The sequence below is a fragment of the Sitophilus oryzae genome, unplaced genomic scaffold (assembly GCF_002938485.1).
Source record: "Sitophilus oryzae breed Bouriz unplaced genomic scaffold, Soryzae_2.0 scaffold_815_pilon_pilon, whole genome shotgun sequence".
NCBI classification, from domain to species: domain Eukaryota; kingdom Metazoa; phylum Arthropoda; class Insecta; order Coleoptera; family Curculionidae; genus Sitophilus; species Sitophilus oryzae.
Genome location: NW_022147434.1, coordinates 7,557,800 through 7,580,906, shown reverse-complemented (window position 1 = coordinate 7,580,906; position 23,107 = coordinate 7,557,800). Strand labels below are relative to the sequence as shown.

Below are 23,107 nucleotides of genomic sequence, written 5' to 3'. Positions count from 1 at the left end.
CCGGGCTGGTAACAACCACTTCCGTAAAATTTCAAAGCAGCTAAAGCTAAAATCTGAAATTTAATGTTACTTCATAGATATACAATAATAGAGAAAAATGTTACCCGGCTTTGCACATCCCAATCAGTCTTCTTTGTGGTCGCATGTACGGCTCAAGTAACTGAATTAAAAAACGGCACAAGTCTTTGGATAACCGAAATATTTTTATTTTTAATAAATTACCTTTCACTCAGTTCTATGAACGCATTCCCCGGATTGCGCAAAACATTAGGGCGGTATTGCAGTTCTGCATTTTCTAGGTTTCGAATGGCCAAAACATTCATTATCACTACTATTATTGATACACCTAAACCCAACTACAAACTTGGAACTATCAAATCTAATAAGCGCACTTAGAAAACATACCCTTACGATGCTGTCGATCCGCTCGCAAGAGAACGCAGGGAAATTTGCTAATACGCAAAAATACGAACACTTAAAAATTGGATTTTAGTGTTGATCGAAAAGTTGCGAACAATTTGCAAGGAAACGAATAGCCAAAAATTGCCCCCCAGGCATTTTAAAAACACGTAAAAATTAACGATTTAAAAATGTTCACAAAAACAAAAATAAATTATATAACACAAGAAACGAAAATAAACTAGAAAAACCAAATATATAACACAATAAACAAAAATAAAACAACAACTATAAAATATAACTCAAGAAATAAACAAAATAAATTAATCCGTACGCTACTGACTCGAATCAGCCGAACCGCCTGCGCAGCAGGGTTCGGAAGTAGTTAATTAAGACGTAATTTACTTGATTAACTACGTGTAGTCTTTCTTCAAAAACTACGTCTTTTCCCGTTCATTAACTACATGAAAACTACGTTAATAAACTATGTATTGATATTATGAATAATTTTCCTTTGTATGAGGTGTAATAGAGATAATATGATGTAAATATTATATTTAAAGCCATATTTCTTCTGTTTTCTTAAATACATTATGTGTTTTTAAAGCTTTAACTTATTATAACCTCACCTCAAACCTTTGATATTTGAAAGTCACATACATAGGTTACATAAACTACACCCTCTACATAAAAGAACTAACAGAATACATTAAAATACGCAACCAACCGTCATTGAACCGTCCAATCAGATCAAAGGAGTAATCGTTGTAGATCGTGCGTTATCGATGATGTTCGGTACCTGGAGAAAATTGACAATTGACAAGAGAATTAATTGTTTATTATTTTTGACTTTTTAGTTCGTTTAATTTAATAATTACTAAAACCAGTAGTTCGAAAGATATATTTAAAAATAAAAGATAAAAATCCAAAAATTAATTATCTATTAACGTGGATTTGGACGACAATAAGTAAGTAAGAACACTAAATTTATTTCTATATTCGATATAAACTTGTTTATTAGGTTTTTAGTTTGTGATGTTTCATGTGATGATCATTTTCATGTTCATCGTCTTTGAATTGACATGAGGATATCTATGGAAAAGTAACTAATCTGAAAGTAAGCCAACATATCGTTTGTCCTTTGTGTGCTAAAGAAAAGATTTTCTTTTCGCATCGTGAGGAAGTATTACATCAATTAAAAAATGTTAGGAAGTTGATTACTTGTCATGGAAAAGTATACCAATGGAAATTATTTGTTAAAGAAGTATAATTCTAAGGGTAAATTTTATTATAATTAGTAACCTGTCTATTTTTTATATGTAGATGTTTCAGGTTTTAAGAATAAATTGGTTGAACCCAAAATCTGGAGGAAGTACCTATATCCATACACAGAATATGCCCATTAAGAATACTAGTCCAAATTTGCTTTAATGGTAGGCAATTATTCAATACAAATTAACTTTTTAAGTGACTGAAATATTAAATAGTTTAGAATATGGTATAACAATGTAAAAAAATACTATTTTCAGGAACGATTAGGGCCCGATATATTTGAAACTCATGTTGGACATAGTATTGAGTTGGGTAGAATATTATTCTACGTTAAGTGAGGATATCAGATACCTATTATTGTACTGTATTTTAATATATACATTAGAATTGTTGGTTTTTTCATATTTGTTTTATATATTATTTTACTTACAAGTTATATAAAGTTAACACTAAAATCTACTTTTTGACTTATATAAGTTAGTCTGTGGTTTAATGCGTGATTACATCCACATTATGATTTCAAGTTTTTAAAATATAAATATTATAACTGGCTTTAAAAACTCCATTAAACTGTTAAAAGTGTAATTTATTTCAAAATAAATATACATATACCTATACCTAGGTATATATTAATATCGAAAAATATATATTAATATCGAAAGACATTTTTATTTCCTTAACACCAATTTAATCATCACATACATATGTATAAACATTTATTTACGTTATTTCAAATGAAGACCACAGGAAAAACCAGCTTTGTTCATTTTAACTGGAGCCGAGAAAATGCAATTACGAGTGAACTACTCTGGTTTTTCTCCTGTAGGGCAAAATAACTAAGCTGTAATATCTCTGGGACTAAGCATATTATTTTGCTTTCTTTGATGGTGCCTCGAATAATGCTAACACTTGCCTATAAAATTGTCTCGGCTGTCAATTTCTATGAAAATGTAACATATTATCTGGTTTTTCCGTGTAGTCTTCAAATGATCTAAAATTCAGCAGGAATGATCCATTATGCAACAAACACACTGATGTTGAATCATTGGAAGCTTTTTTGTGGGCATTTCACAAATAAAATCAAATGTCTGATCAAAAACTGAAAATGCAAAACAGATAGTAAGCTTTATAAATACATACATATATATAAATAATCATACCTACATCTATTTATGTCGTACAATCCAACCGATATTTTAATATCCTAACCCAAGTAAATAATCAAAATGCACTTTTTATATCAAAAGCAGTAATGTTACCAAGGGTTCCAATTAATATCCAGGATTTAAAAAAACACGATCCTAATTCTTATTATTTTTCTAAATACGTATTGTCTGATAGGCAATTACAAAATATAAATCTGATGTAAATAGAAAAATAAAGTAAAAACTGTAAAAACAGGTAAAAACAACAACAAAAATTCTAACCAAAGATTTAACCGTCATACGACATGAGCATCACGTGATTGCACAATACCCAACGATAGGGTACGTACCTCTTTCATCTGATTGGACGGTTGGTTGCGTATTTTAATGTATCCTCTACATAAACTACATTAACTACATGTAATGTAGTTTATGTAGTTTTTAAAAGTAACATGTAGTTTTCCGAACCCTGGTGCGCAGTCGATGAAAGAAACTACGACACTGGTTACTTTCTGTTGATGGAAACCCTAATGGCGGCGTGCGCGACGGTATGCGCGTAGCGTTCCCGCCAAAGAGAGTTAGGGTGCAGCCACACTATCCTAAAAACGGCGTATCGGCGTAATGACCTTGAATAGATTTCCAGTAATTCTATTGGCTGAAATATTTGACAGATAAAATTTCTGACAGATGAATTTTTCAGCCAATAGAATTACTGGAAATCCATTCAAGGTCATTACGCCGTTACGCCGATACGCCGTTTCTAGGATAGTGTGGCTGCACCCTTAGCCTGCTGTATGATTTATATGCCGTGGTGTCGCCTTGGCATCTCCGTTCGGTTGACTTCGTCATGGCATTATTATCTATGGTCATGGCGGCAGTTTTAAATTCTAGTGCAAAGTTACCGATTAAAGTAAATGCACACTGTTAAAATTTAAGGAAAAATAACAGACTTCTTGGCAGTTGAAATGCCATAATATTTATGAAGTTGTAGCACTTTATTTCCAATATTATCAACTGTTATCAATTTTATTATTAATAAATGTTATTTATGATTACCTTATTGTTTTGTTTTTTATTGTTAAGAGTTTACACATTTGCACTTGTACTAATTGTTAATTTAAGTCTAATCTTTAGTTAAGCTTTAGTAGTTGTTGTGTTTCACTTATTATTTATTTTTATCCTCACTTTGTTCTAAACTGTCTTGTTATTATGCTTTTCCTGTTAGACAATTATTAAGATGACATTTTTATTATAACTAAAACTTTATTGATAAAAACACAAAAACAATACATTTATTACATTAACTTGAACATATAATATTTCAAATAATAAAAATACTTTAACTTTAATTTTTTATTTTCTCAGACTTTTGAGATTTAAGATATTTTAGAATGTTCAAACTGTAAATAACCAAATCTTCCAAAGAAATAGAGCAACATAACCTCTCCCACTCATAACGAATTCCTTTATTGATTTCATCTCTAAAACGGGTACCTTTTCTAGTAAATTGGTACCTATTAATTAAACTTAGTTTTAAAGTACTGTTTAGATTGTTTTCAATACGAAATTTAATATCATCCAGTTTTGGAGATAAATAGAGCCAATTGTTGATATAATCAGTTAACTCTTTGCGTGTAATTAACTTGAATATATTTTCAACTTCTTCCTGTAATTTATTGTTCCATTCATCCAAATGTCCGTCTTCTAATATCTTACTTTCACTTCTATAAAACAATACCCTTCTAATTCTTCTCAATATTTTTTTAACAGCTGGAATGATTATAGTATAGAGAAATATTTTAAAGCTATATAGTATCTAAAAAATACTTTTTTCTTTAGGTCCTTCACTAGAGGCAACATGTATTTCTGATGTATTGGTATTATTTGAAGCCACATAACTCGTCATATCTAAAATAAAAATACATTCGGGAAACCCATAAAAACATATTATCGTTGATTGAAGAAATAAGAAGATGCGCAACCTTATGGCCAATTTCGTGGCACAAATCCTGTCTGAGATGTAGCTGGTGTTACCGTCAGCCTGTCCGAGATTTAGTTTAGCTGGTTTAGCTCTGCGCCGCTGCGCGCTGATAGTCCTTAACAGCGCTGCGGATAAAGAATACTGTACTGTAGTTCTGCTTTGAGTCGACAGAGTGAGTGGTTGCCGGAGACAGTGTTGCCAGAACTTCTGATTAAATTGTAGATTTACGGATTTTGTGTACAATACGTTAATAATACGGACTTTTTATCATTAAACAATTTAATATATTATATGATTAAACAAAGAACGGCGACAGAGTTGGAAATGAAGATCGCTGCTATTTCATATGTAAAATATTATGGTAAATGTCAATAATCGTCAATTCAACGTTCAATCATACGACATATTCAGTACCTATAAAAGATTTTTTTTATTTTTGTTCTTTATTCTACCGTATGATCGAAAATAAACAGCGTCAGCGCTGGCTATGAAATGAAGATCGCCTTCATTTTATATTTAAAATTATATGGGAAATGGCATTTCATAGCCATCGCTGACGACGGTTTTTTTCGATCATACGGTATCTTTGATACAAATACATTTTCAATACATAAACGCGGTTTTTTCATCCACAAATATTTTCGTCAACACATATTACACATTTTAATATGGCAACACTGTCGCTTTCAGTTCCACACCGTCTTCGATATGCCTTCGCTAGCCGAATTAGAGTAGTTCTTTATGCGTTTGCCGCAGAATTATTGGTGTCACCACCGTACAGCACTTGAGACGTTGCACTTGAAATCAAATCAGCCTTGTCACGAATTCGCCTATTAGATTATGAATCTCTCCAATTCTTTCAATCAACAATATTATACTTTTTAAAAAGTACAAATGGTAATAGTATAGATCTAATCTAATATTTTGATATATTATTATTATGTAAACGTTACGTGTAATACGCGAAATTTGTTAATTCGCGTTTTAACCGGATAATTCGCCAATTAACTAATTTCGCGTATTACCTGTAAAATATACCGGGTGCGTCTCAAAAGTGGCTCACCCCTATAACTTTTTTATTTTTTCAGATAAAAGAACGAGATTTGGTATGTTATTATATGACATAAATTAGGATTGATTGACATATTCAATTGTTTTCTGTCACTTCCTGTTTCACCGTAAATGACTACAACTTTTGATTTTTAAATGGCACCCTCGGTATTTTTTTTTACTTTATTCGATAGAAAATAACATTCTGAACAGAATGACATATCATATGTCAACTTTTGACATTTTTGCTTAAAACAAAATTGAATTTTAAATTTCAATCTAGAGTGCCATGGCTGTGTTAAAAACACTAATTTTTAATCAAGGAGCCTTGAAAAAAATAAATTTGATCGTCTAATTTTAGTACTTCGTGTCTTATCCTGGCCGGTTAAAAGATACCCAAATCGTATTTTTAATCATTTTTCAATTTTTTCAAATGGAACGAGGGTGGCTCATTAACATATTTGGAAAAAGCATTTTTTAGGAATAATTTGGTACCACACACTTGGTATTTCGAGTCAAATTGTCGTTATGAATCGTATGTTGCAATTTCAAATAAACCATATTTGAAAATGTCAGAAGTTGACATATGATATGTCATTCTATCGAGAGTGTCATTTTCTATCGAATAAAGCCACAAAACACCGAGGCTACCATTTAAAAATCAAAAGTTGTAGTCATTTCCGGTGAAACAGGAAGTGACAGAAAACAATGAAGGAATACGTCAATCAATCCTAATTTATGTCATATACTAACATACCAAATCTCGTTCTTTTATCTCAAAAAAATAAAAAAGTTATAGGGGTGAGCCTATTTTGAGACGCACCCGGTATACTTAAATAATACCTTCATCAAGTCCCAAAGTTGAAATAGGTATTTCTGATGTATCGGCTTTACTTAGAGTTGTATATTTTTCAAAAAATTCGTCCCACGTTTCCTTAACTTGAGATAAATTCTTAGGATCTACAATAAAAATACAGTCGGATATAATATACAGAGTGGCGCACCTCATTCGCCTCGGTTAATTATACGAAACTGGAAAGATGTAGAAACAAAATATTTTATGGGTCTATTAAGAAGGCAATGTGCATAATTTAAAATTATTTTTAAATGTACAGGGAGTGTCAGAACTAAGATCCATACCAAAGTTTTACTTTTTCTTATGTAACACCCGGTATTTTATTTCATTTTTGGATTCTTGGACATAAAATATGGTATTTATTATAAGGATTTAATATGTTTAAAAGCTTTGGATTTTGAGATATTTAAAGATATTTAAATATGCATGCTATAATAAAAAAGTTATAAATAAAACTGTTATAAATTTAAATAAAGTCCATAAACTAATGTCAATTTTCAAAATAGGTACTAACTGTCACTAGAAAACATGGCGACACCAGCCAGCTTGATTGCCATTTTATTAAAAAATCGCTTTTTATTCAAAATCTGAGCCAGATAGGTATAGGAAACCCTAATATAGTTAGAAAGAGCATTTTAAATCTGCTTCGACTTATTTAAAAAAAATATACAGGGTCCGGCAATAGTGCGTCGGGCATCTGTAGCTCCTAGAATAAATAACTTGAGAATTTTGTATAACTTCAAATCTAAAGTATGTACCAAGATGTATTTCAGGAAAATATTTTAACTTCTATAGGGTGGCTCAAAAAAGTATGAGTGGATCTGGATGATTTTTTTTAAATGGAACACCCTATATATTGTTGAATTTTTGGCTTCCTTTCAGATCACTTTACATAATCCTAAGATATGAGTAAATATATTTCGATAGTTTCAGAGATATTAAAAAATAAATCAAAAATATATTTTTTTCAGCCCTTCTTAAAAAAATTTATTAAAAATACAAGAACTGTTCTGAAATCAAAACTATATTAGCTATTTACTTTAGATGGTCTATTCTTACTTTGCTATAAATATGATAATCGTAAATCGTACAGGATGTTCAATATTCTACGCCAAACTTTCTAAAATATAAAATATTTTTTCTTTGTTTTTTTAAATGGAACACCCTGTATATTATTTTTTTATTAGATGTAGAGCTAAAAATGAACATTTTTTGTATTTAAAGTATTTCAAAATTTTTAATAGTTTTGCAGATACACGCAGTATTATTTCATATGGCGCTTACAATGGTAAAATACGTGAGAAAAATCATTGGGTGGCTTTGATAAAAATTTACTGTGGAAAATGCCATATGAAATATAAAACCGCGAATATCTGCAAAACTGTTAAAAATTTTAAAATACTCTAAATGCAAAAAATGTTCATTTTTTAATTCTCCATCTATTGAAAAAATAATATACAGGGTGTTCTATTTAAAAAAACGAAGAAACATTATTTTATATTTTAGAAAGTTTGGCGTAGAATTCGATTAGTTACGATTTCCATATTTATAGCAAAGTAAGTACAGACCATCTAAAGTAAATACCTAATACAGTTTTGATTTCAGAGCAGTTCTTGTATTATTAATAATTTTTTTAAAAAAGGCTGAAAAATATAAAATTTTTATTTATTTATTAATATCTCTGAAACTATCAAAATATGTTTACTCATATCTTAGAATTATGTAAAGTGATTTGAAAGGAAGCCAAAATGCAATAATATACAGGGTGTTCCATTTTAAAAAAACATTCCGATCCACTCACACTTTTTAAGCCACCCTATAGAAGTTAAAATATTTTCCTGAAATACATCCTCGTACATACTTTGGGTTTACACTGAAACAAAATTCTCAAGTTTTTTATTCTAAGAGCTACAAATGCCCGACGCACTATTGCCGGACCCTGTATATACAAGGTGACGCACCTCATTCGCCTCATTACTTTTCAGAGTTAATTCTTGTGCTGACTTTGAAGCCAGAGAAATAAATTTTACTAAAAAAATGTATTGCTTCCTTAAATGTATATATGCTGGTCTATTTTAAATATTTAATTTACATAAAAACTTCGTTATTTCAAATACAACACTATGTATTTTTTAAAATAAGTCGAAGCAGATTTAAATGCTCTTTTAAACTATATAAAATAAATAAATAAAAAATAATAAATAAATATAATAAACTATTTTATTTTAACTATACCTATCTAGTTTTCAATAAAATGGTTATCAAGATGGCTGGTGTCGCTATGGCAATTTGCTAAAAAAAACGCTTTATTGTACAAAAAGCCAAAACAGCTTCATCGACCGAGCAAAAAAAAAGCACAAAAACAAATATACGAATAATACAAAAAATGTCATACAATACAAATCAATTCAAAAAAAAAAATTACGTCATAAAATTACAAATAAAACATAAATATATGGACATTGCAGAACACAGGCGTATAGAAAATTTTACAAAAGGAAAACTGTAAATGGATAAAATCATGTTATAATAACATAAAATCAAGAGTTATAAAATATTAAATACTAGACCTTTAACCATGATCAAAATATTAAAATTAAAATTCTAAATTGTTCATGATTAAACATCAACAAAAAAGTCGTTTACCGCATATAGGGAGGGCTCTCTCCAGTAAGTATGATTTCAGAGCTTTGCGAAATGCGGGAAAGAATGAAAGTGACTTGATATTCGAAGGCAAATGATTGTACATTTTCTTGGCATTGTACAGTATTGAGCCCTTAACTAGTTCTGAGCTCGGGGTTGGCAGATAAATATCGTGCTCCGCATTCCTAAGTGGATAGTTGTGAGAAGGCCTTTCCGGAATAGAGAATATGTGCTTGCGGATTAAGCAAACGGATTCAAAAATGAATAAGGAAGGAAGAGTCAGTATTTTGAAATTTTTAAAGAAATTCTGGCAGTGAGTTCTACTGTTTAGTCCCAATAAGTATCGAACTGCTCTCTTTTGAAGTTTGAAAATACGATCAAATTTTGTCGCGCAGCAAGTACCCCAGAATGGAAGGGCATAACGAAGATGCGACTCAAAAAGGGCATAATAGACCATTCTAGAGGTTGATGAGTTAAGTTCCTTAGACACTGATCTTAGCGCAAAACAGGCAGAGCTTAGTTTCTTTGATAAGGCTTCGATGTGCAAGTCCCATTTTAAAGAGTTGTCCACAACAAGTCCTAAGAATCTCACAGAGTCCACGACGTCAATAGTGGTGTTATTAAGTACAAAAGGTTGTATAGTACTTTTATATGACAAAACTTTAGTTTTTGAAAGGTTGAGGCATAGGAGATTAGAATCGCACCAAGATTTAATGGTGCGTAAGTCACTGGATATAGTAGTGCCGTAACATCTGGGCCGCTCCAAGTGAAACTAGTATCGTCCGCAAAGAGGCAGATTTTACCGCTAATGTCTAGATTTGCAATGTCGTTGATAAACACCAGAAATAAAATAGGACCAAGTACTGAACCCTGAGGGACACCACATTCTATAGGCTTACAAGAAGACATAGACGTGTCAATCCTCACAAGTTCTGTTGTCCTCTCGGCTGTTCTGTTCTTCTGTTGCCAAGATACAACTTATGCCATTCGAGCGGCACTCCCTGAATCCATAGTTTTGCAATTTGTTAATTAAGATATTATGATTTACACAGTCGAAAGCCTTAGAGAAATCACAGAAAATTGTAGCTGTAGAGTGATGGTTATTCAGGCTAGAATATACATTATTAAAAAGGTCGAACATAGCATCATTTGTACAACTGTTACTTAGAAATCCAAATTGATGGGTAGAAAGTACTTTATATTTAAGGAGAAAAGATAGAAGCCTTTTTTAACCAATCTTTCAATGATCTTAGATAATGTGGACAGGAGAGCAATTGGGCGATAGTTCGAAGCTTGATCTTTATCTCCTCCTTTATGCAGAGGAATAATTATTGCTGTCTTAAGGCAGTTTGGAAAAACTCCTTTTTGGAATGACTCATTAATTAAAGTAGTAAGATAGATTAATGTGCATTCTGGAAGTTCAGAGAACATTTTGAGAGTAAGCCCATCAGTCCCAGATGAGAATTTATTTTTAATACTTTTAATTGTACTACGGAGCTCATCTAATGCTACGGGCGTGAAGAAGAAACTGTGCTTCTTATCTCATTTGCTTTAGGGAGATATGAAAGTGAATCATGAGAAGGAGTTATGGTGTTCACTAAATTTTTAGCCACATTAACAAAGTAAGTGTTTAAATCTTCAGGTGAATTAAAGACTGTGCCAGACGAAGAAGTCTTATTCCTTAAGTCATTTACAATAGCCCCAAAGTCTCTTTAGCAACATTACCGGATTTGGCTAGCCTCCCATTATAATAAATGTCCTTGGCAGCTTTTATAGTCTTACGATAAACCCTTCTATAAAGTTTTACGTAATTATGAAAGAAAACGCTGTCTGTGAATTTTTTAAGGTGAGATAATGAGCCATGTTCTTTGCAGATATACGCAAGCCGGTCGTAGACCAGGGTATACCTTGCTTACTTTTGATAGGCCTAAGCGGAAACGCCTTGCACGCCAGATTAGACAAGGTATTTATAAATCTAGAAAATTCGGAATCGACGTCAGCCGAGAGGACAACCCACTCAGTTGTTAGACATAGGTGGTGAAAATTTAGAAAATTTTTATCCGAAAAAATACGGCCCAATTTGCGCGAGGTATTTTTGCATTTGGAATGTGGCAAAAACGTTGTCAATACTGCCTCATGATCAGAAAAACCTGAGTGAAGGACTCTACAGTCAACGAATTCCGGGTCAAAAGACGACACGACACAATCTATAGTACTAGAGCCAGTTTTAGTTATTCTAGTGACAGTTAGTAGCTATTTTCAAAATCGGCATTAGTCTATGGAATTTATTTAAATTTATAACAGTTTACTTTTATTTAATTTACCTACAGTAGTTTAATAAGTATTTATTATTTTATCAGGAAAAATAAAGAAGTAGTTCTTTGATTTATATTACGATGACTTGTAGATATTTTGGATTTTCTATAGAAGAGCCAATAGGTCTGTCAACAAAATTTAGTTTTCTACTGCAAATTATAAATTTGTGCATATTGAAAGACCGTACAAAGTTTGAAAACAAATACTCATATACTTTTCGAGTTATTCATAATTCAATTTGAATCCTTTCGTCGAGGCGGGAAAACGCTGCCAGGAGAGCTACCATAGGTGTGACGTCACATGGTCGCTAATCACGCGTAGCGCTTTACCAGAGACATAACAGACGGATCCGTTGCGCCGTTTTCTTGTATCCCTGTCTAGATTTAATTAGATTAGTTACATGGTTGTAGTAAAGTTTTATCTGTACTACAAGTTACGCCACTGTATTCAGAATTATTTGTACCGACTCTGTTTTACGCTTAGTCATAAACGACCCTTCAATTATTATTAGTCGATGGAAAGTCCTTATTGTAAAATTATATAGCCTCTGTTCAGACACGTTTGTATTTTACGCAAACAAAGGATCTACTAGGTACAGTTGTATACCTTAATCACAGTTTTTAATTCAATTCAGTTCCAAGATGTCGCTTTTTACTCTACTTTTCAACACGCACTTTACTTTTTACCTCTCTAAGTTCCAGACAGTTCAGAGTCGGCAATTTTTATATCAAATTTTACTTTTAAAACTAATTGTTTAAGTTTTCCTTATATATTCAAATCTTCCCATTCAATTTCGAATATCTTTTTACAATGTACAGTCTGTCATCGACTGCTTGATAATTGAAATTCAAAAATCTAGCGACCCTGTTCAACAGGCGCTGACTTGGTCCGAGTATAAAAAGTGTAACACTATAAAGTATTTGATATCATGTACCCCCCTCCTGATGGTTTCATAAACTTTATATCTTGTGGGTATGGAGGACGCGCAAGCAATGTTGCAATTTTTGAAGATTGTGGATATTTAAAAGTTCTTCCAGAAAATTGCGTTATTATGGCAGACCGAGGTTTTAAACAAATCGAAACATCCCTAAGGAAAAAAAATGTACAGGGTGGGTCAAATTCGACGCTTTTAAATGAAAACAACCTTTTCTATAGCAGACAGACAAAAACTAATATCGGTGTCTGGAGCTCAATTTTTGTCAAAAACATGGCGGTGAAAACCGCATATCGATATCCGCCGACGATACCGCATATAACCGCATATCGATATCCGAAAACACATAATTATCGATTTGTTAAAAATGCACATTTTTGAAAAACACCCCGTAACTCCGAAACGGTAACAGATACTGATGTGCGGTTTTCACCATAATGTTTTTGATGAAAATTGAGCTCCAGACACCGATATTAGTTTTCGTCTATCTCCTATAGAAAAGGGTGTTTCCATTTAAAAGCGTCGAATTTGACCCACCCTGTACATTGATCAGACCTCCAAGTATTGTAAGTAATGTAAAAATGACCAAGGATGACGTTCTGTTTACAACACGAATTGCAAGCGCGACATTTTGAAATGTTAGGACCCCACTCTACTATTTCTTCAGCTATGGTTCAAAAACTAGATAACATAGTTAGTATTTTCTGTGCCATAATAAACTTACAAAAACCCATTATAATACAATAGTACATTAAGATTATACTATGTCTGTTTCTAAATAAAACAATGGTTTCCTAAACGATATTTTTATTAAGATCTTAAATGTTTATTCAATAAAAACTGCATACAGTAATTTAAAAATGTTGGTTTTCCAAAAGTGTATGGCAGAGTCAATAAGACCTTTTGTAAAATCCTCATCATATTTAACGTTGATAACAGTAATTTCCTTGCCTTTGTAGTTTCAAAATTGGGGTGTGCTACGCAAAATAATCCTTTTTCAACACCTCTTGCTAACATTTGCAGATTTATTTGTGCTAAGTATTTTTTCCCTATTTCGTTATTGTTATTAACATATTGTAAAACTGGCTATTGTAAATTGGCTTTAACACCACTGGATTCAACTTGGTTAGGTAATCAGTATTCATCGCTAGAAAGTCAAATACCATATTGACATCTACTTGCGGTAAATTATGTGAATCTTTCTGGAAACCCTCCTCCATATTTAGCAACAAATACAACTTCTTTTACGGTATTCAACAACAAAAATAATAATGTAACTGCTGTAAATGTCGACTGTACTTCAATACCTTGTATAGGGAGTGTCACAGTCAAACTGAATCACGGTCTTGCCGTCGCAAGTGGAGCAGCGTGCGGCAGGCATGTGACGTCAGGCCAATGAGAGCGCGTTTATTTAATTTGAACGGAGCGCATAACTTCAAGAGTCTCTCTTGTCAAAGGAGTTTATTTTTTTTGAAAAAAAAGTTATTTAATTGGTATTATAATACTAAAACATTAATTTTTTACCGCTTTTAGTGCAATTTTTTTTTAGTGAACAGAACCTATTAAGGCAAATTCATTTTCTTCACTTCCAACGACAGGTTTCAGCTCTATCATCTCTATCATCAGCTATCTCTGTTTCAGACACTATCAGCTCTTCGAAAAAGGAAAAGTAGTTTTTCAAAGGAACGCTTGTCAACAAAATTCCTATTTGAATATCTTTGAGCATAAACCCTTCAGGTCAACAAGCAATTGTCCTCACAAAATAAAATCACTAGTAACATATCCATTCCTTACGCCAGCAGACACTGTTTCATTTTTCTTAAAAAAATATAAATACTTACTTATTAACCTTATTGTAGGTATAAATTAAACAAAAATAACCTTAATTAATTAATTAACGTTATAAATTTAACTAAAGTCCATAAACTAATGGCGATTTTGAAAATAGGTACTAAGTGTCACTAGAAAATTTCCATGGCGACACAAGCCATCTTGATTACAATTTTATTGAAAAATTGCTTTTTGTTCAAAATCTGAGCCAGATAGGTATAGGAAACCCTAATATAGTTTGAAAGAGCATTTAAATCTACTTCGACTTATTCAAAAAAATACATAGTGTTGTATCTAAAATAACGAAGTTTTTATGTAAAATAAATATTTAAAATAGACCAGCAATTTTTGATACCCCTGTATACATTTAAGAAAGCAATCAAATTTTTTAGTAAACTTTATTACTCTGGCTTGAAAGTCAGCACAAGAATTAATTCTGAAAAGTAGTGTACAAGGTGTTAACAAACCTTTTTATTATAGCATGCATAATTAGATATCTTTAAATATCTAAAAAACCAAAGCTTATAAACATATTAAACCCTCATAATAAATGCCTTATTATATGTCCAAGAATCCAAAAATGAAATAAAATACCGGGTGTGTTCTATAAGAAAAAAATATAACTTTGGTATGGATCTTAGTTCTGACACACCCTGTACATTTCAAAATAATTTTAGATTATGAACAATGCCTTCCCACATATACCCATAAAATATTTTGTTTCTACATCTTTACGTCTTCGTATACCTAATCAACCGATGCGAATGAGGTGAGCCACCCTGTATAGTGTTGCATTTGAAAATAACAATAATATCTCAAAAACCAAAGCTTTTAAATATATTAAATCCTGATAATAAATGCCTTATTTTATGTCCAAGAATCGAAAAATGAAATAAAATACCGGGTGTGTGTGTTCCATAAGAAAAAATATAAGTTTGGTATGGATCATAGTTCTGACACACCTTGTACATTTCAAATGAAATGTACAGGGTGTATCAGAACTTTTTTTATACCCATAAAATATTAATTTTGTTTCTACATCTTTCCGTTTTTGTATAATTAATTAAGGTGAATGAGCTGCGCCACCCTGTATAAAGGTAAATATATTTTTGATTAGCGAATACCATTGGGAATTCAGTAGTACACTCGTGCGCCCAATGACTAAAGAATACAAGGACATATAACACCCGAGACCAAATTGTTACCATGGCACCAAACAGTGCCGTGGCCATATATTTTTCTTAACTTAGCTGCTTGAAGGGATATTTATATTTTTGATAAATGTTTTAACTACGCCTATGGTGCTGGCGATGGTATCATAATAATTAATTACGCGCGAAACAACGAATTAAAATGTTAACAAAAGGTACAAAACTAGTATTGACGTATAGCACATATCAAGTACACTTAGTATCAGAAAAATAATTACCAAATTCAATAAGAAAACGCTAAACAGAAGTGGACTGTTTATTTACTTATGAAACGCAACTTCTGGTTCTTTCTTATCGTTGCAGCTATTAAACTTGAAAGCTGAACACATCACCATTGTAATAAAGTTTATACAAAGTTCACTACACACAACAAATTATTAAAAATCGTTAAAATTGTCGCTGTTGACGAGGTGGTGACTCATCCGTAAGCTCCAAAATGATGGCGTCTAACGTAACAAATTCTGCTGCAGCCCGTATATTATGGGCGTTAGATGTCCTTGTATTCTTTAGTCATTGCGTGCGCCTCTAGTGCCATTTTAAAAAACCATTGGTAAATTTGCAGCAATTTTTGAAATACCATTGAAGAACCAGTTTGGCACTTTTTGCACCGAGTCCAGCTGTTACCTCATATAGTAATAATGCGCATGCTGCGCGATGCAATTTTTGCGTAGTGTAATTTTTTTCTTGCACGAGGTTAGTTCTAGTTCCGCTCGGGGGCACAACTTAATTTACCAGTTGTATTCGCTATCTTCTTACAGTGACTCTATACAGAGCGTCGGCTACATCTCGCATGTACTTTTGATGTGTGTCATCAGTGTTTGACAAGTACACGGGACCTACAGTTTATCGCCGAATCCGAACGGCACTATTTGAGAGGCTGTACAGGGTGAGTCAAATTCGACGCTTTTAAATGGAAACATCCTTTTCTATAGGAGATAGACGAAAACTAATATCCGTGTCTGGAGCTCAATTTTCATCAAAAACATGATGGTGAAAACCGCACATCAATATCTGTTACCGTTTCGGAGTTACGGGGTGTTTTTTAAAAATGTGTTTTTTTAACAAATCGCTTAACTTTTTTGCTATGGAAAATTTTGTATTTCTATGAAAACATTTCCAAAGCATCTTTTTACGTAGAATTTTATGGTTTAAGTATAATATTTTTAAAATTAATAATTTAAGAGTTATCAACAGAAAAATTGATTTTTTATTTGGGACACCCTCTATATTTTTAATTAACTAAAAAGAATTTAAAATTACCTTTCCAAAAATATAGCACACTTGATATTTTGTTACAATCCCCATCGAAATACAGAATTTTTAAAAGTTCGCCATTTTTAACTAGTAGGCTTTGGACCCCTTGTTGATGATATGCCCTTAATGGAACTCGAAAACATATTTTTCCAGCAAGACGACGCACCGCCTCTGAACGCTGAAGTTATCAGCAAATTTTTGCAGCCAATTTCAAGAAAATTGAATAGCTAACCAAGATCTCAGCCAAGATCCCAGAATAGCTAACCAAGATCCCATTAAAAAAATATATACTTAAACCATTAAATTCTAATACTAAAAAGGTGCTTTGGAAATGTTTTCATAAAAATACAAAATTTTCCATAGCAAAAAAGTTACAGCGATTTATAAAAGATGCATATTTTTGAAAAACATCCCGTAACTCCGAAACGGTAACATATATCGATATGCGGTTTTTACCATCATGTTTTTGACAAAAATTGAGCTCCAGACACCGATATTAGTTTTTGTCAATCTCCTATAGAAAAGGGTGTTTCCATTTAAAAGCGTCGAATTTGACCCACCCTGTCCAAGGCTAATATACTCAAGGTGGTTTGCCATTGCCTTCCTTGAGGTGGCGGCTCGCTGGTCGCTCTATTTAGATAAATAAATAAATTTAGATAAATAAATAAATTTATTTAAATAAATAAAGCGACCGTACTGGCTGGGGATCGAACCCAGTACCATTCCATCTCTCGCACCGCAGATCGAGACACTACTGCTTGCGCTACGGCCGGCCAATTCGGCCGGCGCGGCGGTATTCGCTATAAATCAATAAAAATATGGAAACACCTCAACTAGACGGGTGACCTAATGCGTTCCGAAACGGCTCTAGCGAATGTTACCATTTGTTCGCATTGTAATTACGGCCATTACTAACCGTTACATAACCGATTTTAAGTCATTCGTCGAAAGCTGACTTAAGAATTTAGAAAGCTGAATTAAGTTTTTTCGTCGAAAGCTGACTTAAGACTTAAAATTTAAGTCTTTTTCAAAATGACTTATGATAAATTTTTAACAGCAGCACTCCTTTTTTAACTGATAGGCGGCAGCGGAGCAGCAGAATAAAAAAAAACAATGCTCAATACCACTAGCAAATGAAACGTTATTTTTTCGAAACCGGTTTTGATTTTTTGTAATATTACGCGTACGTATAGCGAGTCTGTTGTCTTTCAAGTAAATCTCGGACTCCGTTATGTAGCCAGAAAGACGAATGAAAGAAATTTATCTTGAATATATTTAAGAGTACCTTACAATCCTCCAGCCCTTAGCTTATGCCATCGTTACATTACATAGTGATCAAAAAACATCACTCCATTTTAATAGACATGTATTCGATGACATCTTAACTGTAATGGTAGTAAGTACTACAAAATCGTTTAAATTTTATAAAAAAAAACATATTTTTGTGTTTGTAGTTGTTCTGAAAATTAACCGTTTTATTTTATGTGGTTTTAGTCTCATCACAATAAATGAATAATATATGAAATTAATAATAAGATACTAGTAAGAAAATCGCTAATTGGTAATACGAGAAAATTAATATTAGGAACATTTAAAAAAGATAGGTACTTAAATTGAATTCTGGTTGTCTTGAATTGAGGGTAATTATATTGATTTAAGTCATTTTACTGACTTAACTGGCAGATCATCATGAAGTCTTGATCATTGCCTGGAAACTTATATGCTATGCTTATATGGTGAAATTTTGATAAAATAATTTAGTACACACTAAAAACACGGTATGTCGCTAGTGGTAGGAAAAATAATTTTTAGAGGTTACTAGTTTATTTGGTTGCCTGTGATATGCATATACAGGGTGTTTCCTAATTAATCTAAAAAATAAAAAATCGTTAGAAAACGAATTAAGGCTGGCTCTTAATAAGTATATTTATTTTTTTCTCGACAACCGTTTGATGAACAAGAAAAACTCAAAAGATCAATTTTGTTGAAAAAGGATGGCCAGTCAAGAAAAAAATATATTTTCTTTAAAAAAGCAGTGGTGTACCATTTATGTTATGCAAAAAATCGATTTTTTTAAATTTTTAACACCCTGTAGATCAGAAAGGAAGTACTTTAGACCCAATGGTTATATAAAAATTGTTTTAAGAACACATGAGGAATCACACCATAATTTTTTTAGACTAATTCGAAAACACCCTGTATATTGTCAACTTGTCAATGACTGCTGATAAATCAAAAAATACCTTTTCAGTGAAAAAAGCCTGATTTTCGCAGGAAAAATTTTGATTTTTATTAAATTTGGGCCTGCGTTTGCAAATACTAATGTTTTTTAATTTTCTATCTATCTAAATTTTAAATATCATAGTCAGAAATAGTTTTATTATTTATTAACTGTAAAAATGGTGTTTTCTTGTTGTGTTGCATCTTGCAAAGAAACTAACAAAACTGCAAAAATGTACATATTTCCAAAATATGATAAGGTATGTATCTCAGATAAAAGAAAAATATATGGTATGTATTCGTTGTTTGATTTTTTTTCGTTCGCTTTAAAATCTATAAATCTCGGTCTATTCATTAGACAGCCAGTCGACTTACGATTATTTACATGAAACTCTGTAAAATAAATAAACAAATAAATTGTAAAATATATATATTCTTATGTTTTATTAAAGTTACTCTGATATACTAATATATCAGTGTAACTATAAAATAAATCCTTTGAATTCAAATATAAACATAAATAACATTTACAGCAGAAAAAGTGAAGGTTAAACGTAGTCTCCACTAAAAACACGGAGGGGCGCTTTGACCCAAAATTTTACTATTAAGTTTCATATCTATCTTAATAGTAGATTATTTTCTTGGTCATGATGAAGTCATTATGGTCATGATGAAGTCAAAAATATAGACTTAAGTCATAAAAGGACTTAAATAATTGTTATATTGATAAGAGTTTTTACAAAAATGACTCGACTTGAAATAAAACGTAAGAATAAACAAAATAAATCAAAGACTTATGCACAAAACTTAAGACTTAAATCATTTGAACTTTATGTTGAATTTGACTTATTAAGACTTAAATTGCATTTTGATTTTAGAAATGATTTAAGACTTGAACCTTAAAAGACTTAAGACTTAAACTTCTGTAAACCTATTCTAGTGACTCATCAATCGTATACAAATAGCATAGGCTAAACTGTTTAGCCTAACAGGAAATTTCTTGCTACGGAGCTTACAGCTTACAGAATCCCACTGCAGATTGTTTACCAATTTGTTTTTGGAAATTTTCCTGTATGGATGAGTTGGTTAAAAAATCAACAGAAAATAGCAAAAACGTGTGAAATTTTAGTATATTTTTGGATTTTGAACGGCAACAGATCGCCTAAAAACAGATTCAGATTTGTAATCTACGATACCAAAATAGGACGTATACAAATTTTGTGAACAAAGACGATTTCCAGTATTTCCGATCCAATAATTACCCTAAACTTGTGTCCATTTCAACAACGTCTAAGAATAAGATATTCTGTTCAATAATTTTAAAAGAAAAGTTTTTAGGTAGTTTTTATGATATTTACATTGATTCAAGCCGTCCTTTAGTACTTGATACATTCAAAAACATTAAGTTAACTTCTATTTATGGTCTTATACTGTAGATTTTTTGGGTGTAAACTTTTTCGTTAATAAGGGGATTAGCACGTGTTAGTGTAACCGCCAGTAACCGCAGTTAACTCCTACCTGCGTATTTTGCACTAAAAATTATTATAAATATTTACCTGTGCATTCCCCGCACTTCATCTTGACAAACTGTATTAGATATTAGTCGATTTAGCTATCAAAATTCAACTTTCCAAACCAAATCACACCGATTCTTTTATTATCTTAATTTCTCTTTCCTTGGTTTTTTCGTTTTCCTTCATTCGCTTTATGTACGATGCACAGAGCTATGTATTTAAAATCTGTAAAACATCACAACATAAAAAAGTAAGTGATAATGTGATAATAAGCAAATAATTAAGGTCGGTATCAGACACAGATAACATGCAGATAACAGAACTAATGTATCAGATCCAATCTTTGAGCCAAGGAGCCAATGATGCAATAATCAGAGTGGATCAGAGCGTGATCAGAGAGGATCAGAGCCATCAGAGGTCGGTATATTAAAATTTCAAAAACAGTTTTTTCAACGGCGTTAACTGTCAGATATTCTTCTTTTTCTTTTTAATTGATTTAAAGGCCTAAGCTTATATCTCGCCTGGTAATAGGGTACTACCAGAGTAAAAATCGCGTACTACCGTCGGTAGGTTAATTAAAACCATATTAAAATGGTCATTAGACAGTAGACAGCAGGGTTAAAGCAAGGCACAATACGTATACGTAACGCAGAAACCTACGTTACGTTTTCCGTTGCGTTGCCGTGTAAACAAGAGCAGTTTAACGGTAAACGTAGGATTTTTAGGGTATTATAACGTAAATTGCCTGGTAATAGGGTACTACCCAAGGGTACTACCGTCGGTAGGTTATTAAAACGGTCATTTACAGTTTAACGGTAAACGTAGGATTTTTAGGGTCTCTGGCCTTATAACATAAAATGCCCACGGCGCAAGATTTATTTACGCCCAAAAACTATTATATATTTTAGTTTAATACAAGTCTATTATATGCCGTGTCTATATGGCCCGTATTTATAGTTGCATCTCGAGACGCCAAGACGGTCTTGGGCTCTCGAGAGCGGAATCCACAGAATACACAAGCAAACGTCATTTTGGAGATTGCGATTTTCATTTTGGAGATTGTCATTTTGGATAGTTTATGTTATCTGTGGATAGTTTCTTAACCTAACTTTTTTAGTAAACAAAATAAATCCCTTGTAAATCAAGATCGCAGCGCTTTTTTCGGTGCTTGTGACATTGTCATTTTCTGTCTGAAAAAAATATTTATTTTTTAGTTAATTTTAGTGCTGTTAGGACTGCGGTTTTTTGGACATTTATTTCAGCTTTGTTTGGTGACCCAGCTCTGATATTTGTGAAATCTTTAAGAGTTTTTTTGCCGAGAAAACGCTGAAAGCTTTAATTATTTTTGCACCTTTACCTTAGGCCTTCCTGTGGTAAGTTGAGCATTATTTTTTTTTGTTAGGTTAATTGAATTTTTTGATTTGTTCATATTGTTATATATTTTTATTTTTTGTATATAATACATTCATTAGTGCTTGAATTTTCTTTTTTTAAATATGAGTAAGGCTAGGGGGAGCGGATACCCCCTGGATGGCGTTCAAAATGTTAATATTGATACTGTTGATATGGTGGATGAAATTAGTTTGGGTTCAACGCAGTCAAAATTTAAAAATGAAAAAACAATTTTTTATTCTAAAAATGATAATGGTCCTTTCGTAGTTTATTTGGAATCGACGGTTAATGTTGGCTATAACATTGGAAAGTTTAATAACATAAAAATAGCTAGAGAAATTTTTAATTTAAATTTGACTGATATAAAGAGAATTAATAATAAAGGTCTAATAGAATCTCTGTTGAATTTATTAATTTTCAATCAGCAAATAATTTTTTAAAAAATAAAACATTAATTGAGAAAGGGTATAAAATATTTATACCATATAATTTTGTTACCTGCAAAGGAATTGTAAGACAAATCGATGCGGACTTGACCGAAGAAGAAATTTTGAAATTTTGTAAAGCTAATAATGGAATTGAAATTTTACAAGTAAAGAGATTAAATAGAAAAGTATTTAAAAATAATGTTGTTATATATGAACCAACTGGAACTGTTTTGTTTACTTTTAAAGGAATTATACTGCCTAGATCGATAAATTTATATAGATTAGAACGTCCAGTTAATGTATATATTCCTCCTGTAACTCAGTGTTATCGCTGTCTTCGTTTTGGCCATACTAAGAACAATTGTAAAGGTAAAGAAAGATGTTTTAATTGCGGAGAGGAGGAGAATCATTTACAAGATGGGGAAGTTAAATTTTCTTGTGTTACACAATGTTTTTACTGTAAGGATGACCACAAGTCATCATCAAAAAAGTGTCCTGAATATTCTAGACAAAAAAATATTAAAGAATTAATGGCCCTCGAAAATTTAACTTTTTATGATGCCAGTGAGACATGTAAAAAATCTTATATTTCAAATGGAGAATTTTTTTTGAACAACAATAACTTTCCAGAATTAATTAAAAAACATAATGGGGAAGATATA

General features: G+C 31.9%; 1 protein-coding gene and 1 long non-coding RNA gene across 2 annotated transcripts; one reads left to right on the top strand and one right to left on the bottom strand.

Annotated features, from left to right (window-relative positions):
• The first annotated feature begins 1,378 nt into the window (after positions 1 to 1,378).
• LOC115889502 lies at positions 1,379 to 2,328 on the top strand. The gene is made up of 3 exons (XR_004051461.1): positions 1,379 to 1,677; positions 1,732 to 1,832; positions 1,929 to 2,328. It is a non-coding gene; the product is annotated as an uncharacterized LOC115889502 (long non-coding RNA).
• A 1,739-nt stretch (positions 2,329 to 4,067) lies between these two features.
• LOC115889483 lies at positions 4,068 to 21,160 on the bottom strand. The gene is made up of 4 exons (XM_030909487.1): positions 20,668 to 21,160; positions 6,691 to 6,807; positions 4,644 to 4,724; positions 4,068 to 4,586 (listed from the first exon to the last, which is right to left on the bottom strand). Exons 1-4 carry the CDS (start codon positions 20,687 to 20,689, stop codon positions 4,162 to 4,164), a joined length of 645 nt encoding a protein of 214 aa, XP_030765347.1. The 5' UTR covers positions 20,690 to 21,160; the 3' UTR covers positions 4,068 to 4,161.
• Between the last annotated feature and the right edge of the window lie 1,947 nt (positions 21,161 to 23,107).

Excerpts from the sequence above, each read along its gene's own strand:
- LOC115889483 (XM_030909487.1), bottom strand. The coding sequence starts at position 20,689 with ATGAAGTGCGGGGAATGCACAG. Across the intron at positions 4,725-6,690 it reads AACTTTGGGACTTGATGAAG|ATATGACGAGTTATGTGGCT; the intron begins GTATTATTTAAG and ends TTTTTATTTTAG. Across the intron at positions 4,587-4,643 it reads TGAAGGACCTAAAGAAAAAA|CTGTTAAAAAAATATTGAGA; the intron begins GTATTTTTTAGA and ends TAATCATTCCAG.